The sequence below is a fragment of the Neltuma alba genome, unplaced genomic scaffold (genome assembly GCF_004799145.2).
Source record: "Neltuma alba isolate B1F8T4 unplaced genomic scaffold, ASM479914v2 tig00008230_pilon, whole genome shotgun sequence".
In the NCBI taxonomy this organism is placed as follows: domain Eukaryota; kingdom Viridiplantae; phylum Streptophyta; class Magnoliopsida; order Fabales; family Fabaceae; genus Neltuma; species Neltuma alba.
The window spans coordinates 23,281-34,892 of NW_021634974.1; the positions used below are offsets into that span (position 1 = coordinate 23,281).

General features: G+C 31.2%; 1 protein-coding gene across 1 annotated transcript; it reads right to left on the reverse strand.

Annotated features, from left to right (window-relative positions):
- Positions 1–1,216: 1,216 nt before the first annotated feature.
- Positions 1,217–8,531, reverse strand: LOC114753875 (ABC transporter G family member 11-like). Its single transcript, XM_028942581.1, has 8 exons — positions 8,207–8,531; positions 5,756–5,835; positions 2,927–3,397; positions 2,755–2,847; positions 2,527–2,658; positions 2,188–2,391; positions 1,976–2,062; positions 1,217–1,879 (listed from the first exon to the last, which is right to left on the reverse strand). Exons 1-8 carry the CDS (start codon positions 8,529–8,531, stop codon positions 1,217–1,219), a joined length of 2,055 nt encoding a protein of 684 aa, XP_028798414.1.
- Between the last annotated feature and the right edge of the window lie 3,081 nt (positions 8,532–11,612).

Below are 11,612 nucleotides of genomic sequence, written 5' to 3' on the forward strand. Positions count from 1 at the left end.
AATTGAAATTTTAGTGGTTTAGATTAAATTTTTTTAAAATTATTTTTAAATATTTTTTATTGTAATTTTAAACCGTTATGAATAAATTTTAGCAATTTTGAATTTATTTATTTATTTTTTAATAATTTGACATTTTATTAGTACATTAAAAAAATTTAGACCACTAGAATTTCGATCTAAAGAACGGGGAGATGGGCAGTGGAGAGCAAGTGAATGGCAAGAGTAGAGGAGCGGAGATAAATCGATATTCTTACATGTTCACCCAATGCGCAGCGCAAAGCAATATACCTTTTTGTCCATAAATAATTAAATATAGTGCTTAATTCTTTTTTAGTCTTTGTCCTTTTTTTAATACATCAAGTCTTTGTCTCTTTTAATAATATATTGCTCAAAATTCGACGAAATTTTTTTAAATGTAGTCCATTGCTATTAAACTCATATAAAAAATAAGATACATGGTCATATGTAATTTGAAAATTCAACATACCAGATATAAGAAATTTAATGTAAGTATTTTATGAAAATAAAAACCAAATGGCAGAAACCATTAACATAACCTTTAAATCTGATAAAAACTTCTATATTAAGTACGATAAATTATGAATATTATTGATGGATTTAATTTCATTGATTTGAATTTGAAATATATTTAAATCAAATTATTGGAGTCATTTTTATATTATAATTATTTAATTATATATTTTTAATAACTATTTATTAATAAAAGTAAGCTTTTATAAGTTTAGTATTCGACTTTATAATCCGAGTTTACGCTCTTATCATTAGTCTGTTTAAATTCATAATTTTGATTGCCTTAGTCTAAACAATAATATTACGTAATAGATGTGTAAATTATACTCCCTCTGTCTGCTCCTTTTGAAAGGTCTTATTGATACATTTTATGAGGCATTTAATATAATTTTAAGGAGTATTAATTTTTTTTCATATATAGCCATATTTAATAAGAGCTGTGAGAGACAATAAAAATTAATATAATGTTAGAATTTTAATGTATTTAATAAGAATAATGTTAAATATTATTTGAATTTTATGACAAATTTAATGCTGTCAACTATATTTATTAATACATATGAATTAGTTGAAAGTAACAGAAGTAGAGGAAGTACTAATTACAGACTAATATTTTAAGTAGAGTCCAATACATTGATCACAGGCACACGCATTGACCTTATTCTAATAACTCACTGGATTTAACTTATGCAAAGCCTTCATGTAAAGGTGTAGCGCTAGGATTAACCATGACCTGCATGCTTTTCTTAGGAGTTCCAGAAAGCAAAGAAGCAACTATAGGCTTCATCTTCTCAGTGCCTTTTATTATTACCAGGAACACAACTCTATACACAACGATCATCCCCAGAAGAACTGCAAGATCAACCCACTTAGAATAGCTCATGTTAACTTGCCAATCTTTTCTCAGAATCTCTTCCCCAGAATGATTACCGAACCTGAGTCCTTCAAACTCGTTCTTGAACAGTCCTTGGTAGGCGTATCTATGGAAGGCGACGTAGAAGAGAGGATACTTCCACAAGATTCCGGGAAGATCATTGGGCAATCTGAAGAAGCCTCCTGCAAGCATCATGATGCCTTGAAGACCAGCACCGGTTATGATTCCCATGAGGAAGTTAGGGACGATGCTAGCCACTATCATCATCAGGCTCTCAACTAACATCAGACATGAAAATAGGACACAGCAGAAGAAGATGAAGTGTTCAGCAGAACTTTGAAGGCCTGGGAGGTAATAGGCTATGGCCCCAGGAATGAGAGTAACGAGTAATAGGTATGGGATTGAAGAAAAGGTGTTTCCTATCACATAGGCCGTCACTCCATAGTGCCCATTTAGCCTCTCTCTTTGAAATACCTGCATCAGTAAAATTGAAGACTTATTAGCAAAATATCTTAAAACCTTAAGGCTCGTATATGGATCATTTCAATGAAGTGAGGAGGATGTATATACCTTCATATCTTCCACAAATGAAGGAAATCCACCAATGGTCATGAAAGTTATGAAGGAAGACACAAACGCAAGAAGTGAAACTCTATCCTGAAACAAGGATAAACAAATGCAGACAAAATTATTAACTAGTAATACAAAGTGGATCACATGCGTCCTATTAAGAATGTCATGAAGTCTTAAAGCATGCTCCAAAATATGTTATTCTTTCTTACTCGAATAGACCCTTTGTTCATGCCCAAATCATAGAACACAGTGGCCAGACCTAGGGCCACGGCGACGTATATGACAAGGCGTAGCCAGTAATAGCCTACATCACGACGCATGTTCACGAATGATCTCTTGGTAAGAACAATGCACTGAGTATGGAAGCTTGCATGCCCTCTTTTCTCCTTCTTCTTCTCCACCATTCCAGTTTCCTGAAACCCACAATTGCATTATAGGTACATGTATATTGGTTATATATAGCTCATTATCTTAGCTTCTTCATTATATATAGTTCCTATAAAATTTATGCTGTTGATAAAGATAGAGTATGGATCTGACATATCTACCTGTGTAGATAGTGCTGCTACTTCTGCTTGAACATGTTGGTTCAAGTCAGAAGACTTGTATGATTTCACAAGCATATTTATTGCTTCTTCTGTAGGTTTCCTTTGAGTTCCAATGAAGCCCAGTTCAACGTCCTGATAAACCAATAAGAATCTCAATCAATTGATCTCTGAGTTTAGCTACACAATGGCTAATACGATGTTTGACTCTATATAGTGCATGAAGCAGACCTGATCATCATCAAAATCCTTGTTTATAGTTTTCAAGAAATGATCGGATGGATTCTGGAGAGCAGGACAAGGAAACCCATTTGAAGCAAAGAACTACAACATATAACAGCGTACATCAGTATATAATTGAAACATGAGATCAGAACGAAGACGCGTGGATCCAAACCCTGACCTCATTTGCTGCAGAAACAGGACCAAAGAACACAGTTCTCCCAGAAGAAAGAAGACACAGATTATCAAAAAGCTGAAACACTTCAGTACTAGGTTGATGAATGGATGCAATAATGGTCCTTTGAATCCCATCCTTGCGATCAAGGCTGGCGATTCTGCTCATGACATAGTACGAGGCTGCACTGTCAAGTCCACTGGTTGGTTCATCAAGAAACAGAAGCCTTGGACGTGTCAGGATCTCTATACAAATACTCACTCTCCTCTTTTGGCCTCCACTGATTCCCTTACAACCCCAACCTCCAATTCTGGTGTCAATGGCGTCTTGAAGACCCATTTCTCTTATTGTGAACTCTGCTCTCTCCTTTTTCTCTTGCTTGGACATTGTGTCTGGTAATTGAAGCTGAGCTGAATAGTACACTGCTTCTCCAACTGTTAGGGTTGTGAGCAAAGTATCATCTTGGGTCACATATGCCTGAAAGAGACGATGTAGAAATACATCAATTTTTTTAAAAAATCTTTTAGTGTTATTGACATTGATTAGCTACTTTACTATTCTCGCCTGCTTACCATAAAATTCATCAGAAAGCGGCTAGTTTTCCTGTGATGAAGAGTATGTCATTTAATATGATTATCTTTTTTAAATTCTTATTTAACTGGACACGTATATTAAGCAGTCGTAATTGATAAATGTCGTTTCTTTTTTACATCTTGAATATCCTTAGTGTTGGAAATTGTGCCCTAGGGGCCAATCATTATGTTTTGAACATTGTTAATTTATGAATTCATTAATTACGTTATCATATTATTTGCATGTTTTCTGTGGTAACTATCCTTGGATAACTCATGGTTTATCCTAAATGTCCCTGGTCGGTCATCTATGTGGGAGCAAAGATGAAATAAGACCAGTATGACTTTAAAGATATATAGAGATATAAATTAAAGTCATAGGCACATGTAAGAGTACAAGGTGTTGGACCGACCCGCTATGAGAGAGCTGCATGGGTTAAGTCATAAGCTTCTCTCATATACAAACCATGTCACTGTGCCCTTTGACCTGAGATCATCATGGATTCATACATGAGAAACGCTTAGCTTTGACCTAGTCAAAAGTCACTTTTGACCGAGTGATCATAAAGACTATGTTCAGGCTTAGTGGTTTTTCATGCGTAGGAATGTGAATGGTCAAGATGGAATTTGTCCCTCACATTCGTAGAGAGACATTACTGGGCCCCTCGATGAGTGAGTCTGAGAAATGTATGGCCATACTATAATGGAAAGGTAGTTCCATTTCTATACTCGGACTACTCAGGGATCGAGAAAGTAACGGTCATGGATAGGAGGATGACGTTCTCCATGCCTCATCCATGACCAAAATGTCGTGAGACAAAAGGGACGTGATATGGTTGTATGAAAGGTTGCATCGTTCAATGATCCTCATATGATTTGGGTAGTCGTGATGTCTTGCTAGAGACCGCTTACGACTTGTGGGTCATTATAGTTAATGGCCCACTGTCAACTTCATATGGGCCTACAGGGTCGCACACAAAATAGCCCGACACGAGTTATGATGTCCAGATTCATTGAATCTAAGATATGTCCAGATTCAATGAATAATATAGGGTGGACGTGTATATATATATATATATATATAAATTCGTATATATATATAAATATAAGAGATATTAATTGTTAGATTTAATTTATAAGGATAAATTAAATATATATACAAATTAATTCCGTCATCTCTTTATTAAATAAATAGGAGAATTAAATCTGTGAGACGGATTTAATTTAAACCATATTTATTTAATTGTTCTCTTATCTGATTAGGCAATATTTGATATTGTATTAATTTCAGAATTAATTTAGAGTTAATTTCGAAATTAAATATTATTAATTAAACCTATATAGCATCCTATATATTTGATATGAGGAGCTAGGGTTTAACTAAGAGAGAACCAACACCTAAGAGACGGCCAAGGAAAGGAGAGAGGACGGATTCCTAAAACCCTAAACGGACATAGGCGCTAGCACGCCGTTCGAGGTTGAGGGCTACTCGTGTGGATACCGGTAGAGGAAGCCGACCGGAGTTGTCGACTTCGAACGACACAGGAGGCGAGCAGAAGCATCCTGAACGGCCGAATCATCAAGTCACCAGGGAATCGAACGCCTAAAGGTAATGCTTCTTACTACCTGACTTAAACGCGATCGGTAGATCCAAAAGGGATTGAAAGTTTTAAAATTTTTCCGCTGCGCGTCGTCTTTCAATTCCCTACACTTAGTGCTTTGCACCTATATATAAACTACTCCCTCCAATCCTTTTTAGCATTTCTAACTGCCTTATCAAATCAAATAGAAGTAGTTTAAGTCATTAACTCGGTAAACTTCTAATGAATTTATCCATATTCAATACCATGAATTACATTCAAGAAGTCATAGAAGTTGCAACTAATGAACTATTAAATATGGGTAATCTTGAAAAAAATGTATAATTAATACCCTGCTTGATGATTTATAACAAGGACGATCAATTTCTTCTACAAGGTATCTTATAATAAGAACCAGAAAGAGTAAGCAAAAACAATTTGAAATTTTAATTATATATATCAAATATAATCTTGATAATAAAATTATTCACTATCTTAAAATTCAATAAATTGTTTCTCTTAAAGTTTACCATATGATGACCAAGTAATTAAAAGTAACAAATGAAAACAGAGAAATTGACGAATAGTTGGACAATTTATACGAGAGGAAGAAAGTCTGACCAAGAAAAAAATACGAGAGGAAGAAACTAATTTTTCTTAATGTATGAAAAAGATCTACGTACCGAGGTCCCATATGCAAGTGCTTGTTTGTGGCCATTAATCAGAATTTCCCCTGCTTGCCTTGTGTTTGAACCTAATCTCCCTGCAATTATAATTCATTTCAAAGTTTTGGTCAAACAAACCTTAAATGCATTTTTTTCGAAAAGAAAAAAAAATATAGTTATTTTTATCCCTAGAAAATTCAAATTTGAATTATATCTATTCATCATTTTTGGGAAAAAAATGTGCTCTTTGTTTTATGCTCCCACTACTCCTAATTATAAAACCTAATTTATCTAAATTTAGATACCAAGGAAGAAATGAAATTGGTTGATGTGTAAATTTTTTTTATTAGCTTTCCCAAGTTAAATGCTATATTTTTTTTCAACTTCAATTAAATGTTATTAAAAAAAGATACTCATTTGATCCTTAATATAAAACATATTTCTAATATTTATTAAGTTGTCTTATATTATTTTATTAATACTCCTTCAATCATAATTAAGTAGGGGGAGAGAGAGAGGATATTAAGGAAGATGATTATAAATTTTAAAAAAAAATTATGTTATATTTTTTATAATTAACTAACTTACTTAACCTTCTTAATATAATTAAATTAGTTAAATAGGTCTTAGATTAAGAATTAGGGGAATATTATCTCAATTACTCTCAGAACTTTGTAAGGCGACTTATAATTAGAGACACCAAAATGCTAAAAATTGAGTCTTATAAATAATTATTGACGGAGAGAGTAAAAATTCTCTCGTTTCTCTTCAACTGTCCCAGTTGGTTGATAACATTAGTGTAATTTACAATGCCAAGAAAGCCCTTTTGGTACAAATGTCACTTTCAATTATTATGGATTATTTCTACTACTTGCAATTATTGTAGTTTGAAGACATGTGCAGTTCCCAGAAGACCCATGAAGCCATATTTTCCACGAACCCTCTATTGTCCGTAACCAAACATGACAGATCGATCCTCAGTTTAAAATTACTCCCTCCGTTTCTTATTATAAGAGACATTTGATGCTTATGGCATGTTCCTATATATAAGAGACACTTACAAGTTGTCTCTACTTTTTTGTGTTGATTTACTATTTTACCCATATTTATTATCTCCAACTCACACTCTCTCTCCCTCCCACTTCTCTTTCTTTTAATAATTTAATTGTTCTCTCTCATGCTCTCTCTCCTTATTAATGAGGGTATTTTTGGAAAAAAAATTATACTTTTTACACATTAATTGTTCTTAACTAATTTTAACTGTTTTTTTGATCAACGTATTTCGGTTATTTGTCTCTTATAATAAGGAACGGATGGAGTATAATCTAATTAGTTGATAATGTCATTAAAAAAAATGAGACGTTATGGATGTGTACGCCCACAGCTTGGAGACATCTGTGTGGTTCACAGAAGACATGTAAAACCATAATTTCCACGAACCCTCCCTTATCATTTCATAACATTAAAAGCTGCAACTAACGTATAGAAACCTCATTAAATATTTGACAGTTCTTTCCTTGTAGATAGTAAAGAGAAAATTTCCTCTTTTTTTTGCCAAATTTGTACCCAATATAATACCTCCAGTTCAAAATATAAGCTAAACTTTATCTATTTATATTTATCAATAAATTAGTTAAAATCAGTTTAAAACAATAAATATGCAAATTATGCATTTTTTTTCCTAAATAAGCCCTTATTAATGAAGAGAATAAATAAAAAATGCAATAAATGAATTAAAGAAGAAAGAGAATATATGGAGAAAATTGAAAAAAAAAAACCCATGTTTAGATAAAAGTAAATGTTATCTTATAAAAAAAATCAAGCCCCTCCAACAAAGTTTAGCTTATATTTTGAATCGGAAGGGGTATTTAAATAATATATATTTGTGTGTGTATAAGAATGTATAGTTCTATTAATGTTTTTGTGCATTATGGAGAAATTTTATTCATCGAAGATGCCAAACCAACTATACACACACACGGACTAGGTTTTTTAAAATTTGGAGTCGCTTCGTGAGTTATTGGCAATAGATGCGACAGATCAAAACATACAATTGAGAAGATCATTTTGACAGGACTAAGCATCATTTCACGTAAGGCCAACAGGTTATTTCGACAGAATTGAAATATGCACGAAATACTACTTAATACATAGACCTTTTTTTTTTTTTTGCCATTCTACTTAATACATAGACTACATCAAGTATACTGACTCACTTCTATATTCCTGTTGGTTCTATATGTGGGAGCTAGATAACTCATTTATATAAACTAAGAAAATTAGTTAAATTAGTTATTTATGGGAAAAAAATGTATGTTGGTTTTCTTAAAATGCTCAAATATGAAAATTACCCTCTCGATAGACGAATTGAACCTACCTTCAGTCGGCTTCTATATTTAAGACACGAGGGAGTATGGATCAGGTTACAAGCAAAAACATGTAGAAAGCGAAACAGAAAGAAAGAATTACCTGCTAAGGTATCAAGAAGAGTGGACTTGCCACAACCAGAAGGACCCATAATGGCCAAAAGCTGGCCTGGCTTGGCATAACCAGTGAGACCTTCCAGTATTGTTCTGCTTCCATTAATCCCTTTCTTCTTCTTCCCACTTGAAGAAGCTCTCACCCACACATCCTTCCACGTCAGCCATATCCCCTTCTCTTCTCCTCCATCAATATCATGATCACCCTCCTTCTTCTTGTTTGTTGGACCACGTAAGTCTTCTTCCACATCTAACGTCGGCGTTTCAATCTCTAGCCCCGATGGGCGTGGAGGATAATGAAGAAGGGAAGCCATTATAGAGAGAATAAGAGAGGGGGAAGAGAGAGAAAGGAAGTAGTATGGTTGAATTTGGCTTATGCTGATTTGTGGCTTGGATCGAAGAGGTAGTACTTATAGAATGTCTACGTGCCTAGCTGCATTGTAAACATGTGTTTCAGATGTTTTCCTTCCGTCCACGTGGTCTTGCTAATAATTAATCTTGTGTTTCCATTATACTAATTTGAATACATTGATTGAGAAATTTTGTTAAGTTAGTTATTTATAATAAATATGAGTTAAATTTTCTAGAATATCTTGCTAATCATGTGAATTAATTAGAATTATTAATTGATGAAATATTTTATATTAGCAACCACTACAAGGATTACTTTAAAAAGGTGGATAAATATAAGAAATAAAACGGAGCGATCTTATATTTAGGATCAAATTGGTAATCAAACTAATTCTTATATTAAAGACCAGATGTAGTATTACATAAGACCTTGTTTGACTTTTATTTTGATCCTAAATATAAGACATCAATCCATTTTATCTCTCATATTTATGCATTCTTCCCAACATAATTCTTTTAACAATATTAGTTCTAACCAATACACTTGATTAGTAAGGATATTTTAGTAAAGACAACACCTATTTATTTCAATTAACTAATTTAACTTATTTCCTTAATCTCCTCAAATTAGTCAACTAACTCTTATAATTAGGACCGGAGGTAGTAGTAATATTAGGAAGTTGACACTTAATTGTCTAACTTTCTACAGCTTTAATGGAGTGTCCGTAAAATTAGGGGAAAAAACAGTTATATCAATATGACGTGAGCTGATATGCCAATGAAATCTTATGCATTATTCACTGACCTGCCTATACATTAACATGATTAAAAATGATATTTCAATCCATAAAATCTACAAACGCATAGCTCAACTAGTACAACTGTTGTGTTAGCTTATTCACAGGAGTATTGATTCAAAACTTAGGTATAAGTTATTATATTATCTTCAGTTCTAAATATAAGATTTAGTTTATAGTACAAATTGTATTACAAAATAGATGATATATAATCAGTATGAGATGTAAATATTAAATACTTATTGGCAACCGTTTGTCATGGTTGTTCAGATGGAATAAGTTTCATTGGTAAGGGGATTGAGGAGCACCAAGAGTTCATTACCACCGCGCATTTTCTTGAGCTAACTACTTGGATGGTCCAAGTTATTTTTTTTCCTCGGGTATGAGATATTTCCCCATTAGGTACATATATTTTAATTATAATTAAGAAAATTATGCTGTAAAAAAATTGGAGTCTTTCATAAGGCAATAAGATATTTCACTTCCTTAATTTTTTGAGAGAATTTGGGAGAATTAGAGAGAAGGATCAATAGGGAGTGATATTTATGTGAGAGGATAAAAAAATTCAAATAATTTAAAAAGACCAAATATTCAAATATAAATCTAAAAATACCATATTGTCTATATTTAAATCTCCTACATTTTCTCCTATATTTCTCCAACATAAAAATCATTCAAAAAAAAAAACGCAAAAATTCTTCAGTCAAGTAAAAACTAAAGTTTTATTTTCTTTATAAAAAATAAAAATTTATTTTTAAAACCATCACTTTTTTTAATTGAAAATAAAAGTTAGATCATTTTACTAAAATTTATATTATCATATAATTTATTATATCACAATTTTAAAAAATTTAAATATTTATAATTTATTATTTTATTTATACGAAATTTATATTAAATCTGGAAAAAATTTATGTAATGATAAGAAATTTAAATAATTCAGATAATATACTATACTTTTATGCAAAATTTGTAACCACGATTGCCTTTATTAGAGAATACTTAATTGTAATAAAAAATATTGTCAATACAAAATTTCAATAAATCATAATATAAAAAATGATAATAAGGTTTTCCTTTCTTTTTCTTTTTTGTTTGGATAATGTTGCTTTTTTAATAGGGAAAATTCTAATTAAATCCATTTGAAATAGTAAAATTCTAATTTAAGCCTACACTTTTAACAAATTCTTAATTAGGCCAAGAGGCCTAACTGGGGATTTCTAAATGTTGCTAAAAGACCAAAATGCCCTTCATAATTAAAAAGCCTAATTTTAGTTTTAATTCTTTTAATTGAATTTAACTAACATGTTTTTTTCTTTAAACATTATCACATGAAAATTTGGCCAAAAACATTATCATATAAAAAACAAAAAAAGAAAAATAACGATTATAGCCCATAAAAAATAATTGAAAATTCAAGATAAAAACATACATAATTTCTAGATATATATAGAATTGCAAAAATATGGGAACTAATAAAAATTTTACGATTTCAAATGTAAAAGATTAACAAGATCAAAGTTTTTTTTTTGTGTGAGAAAAAGACCAAATCAAAGATTCATGGAATTCTTGAATATCTATCAAAATTAATTTTACTATTTCACAACTTAGAGTGAGACTCATTAATTCATCTTCAATTTTCCGGTCTTCAACATTTATTCAATATCAAATTTTTATTATATAAAAAAATAAAAGGCTATAAATTCTAGAGTTGACATAAGGTTCACAATTACAAAACACACATTTGACATAAAATCTAAGAAAGACCACGTCCTCATTAGTAAATCTACTAGAATAATTAAAACTAAAATTAGATTTACACCTACATTCAAATTTTCTTTTTTATTACAAAAAGGCATTCTGGTCTTTTAGCAACATTTGAAAATCCCTAATAAGGCCTCTTAGCCTAATTAAGAATTCGTTAAAAGTATAAGCCTTAATTGGAATTTTATTATTTAAGATAGATTTAATTGGGATTTTCCCTTTTTAATATCTTAATCTACTAACTACTAAAATACTAGGTAGAAAATTTAACATATTTTAAATTAATTTATTTTACAAAAAAATTATTTTTCAGGGATATATCGCCTTGGTGTAATTTTCTTAAGTGAAATACAATTCCTTTTATATTTTTTAATATTTTTATATTTTATATTTTATTTATATTAATATATATAATTAGGTGGCTTTTGTTAAGTGATTTTGAGGAGGGGTCTTATAAAATTATATTAGATTATCTAAATGCTT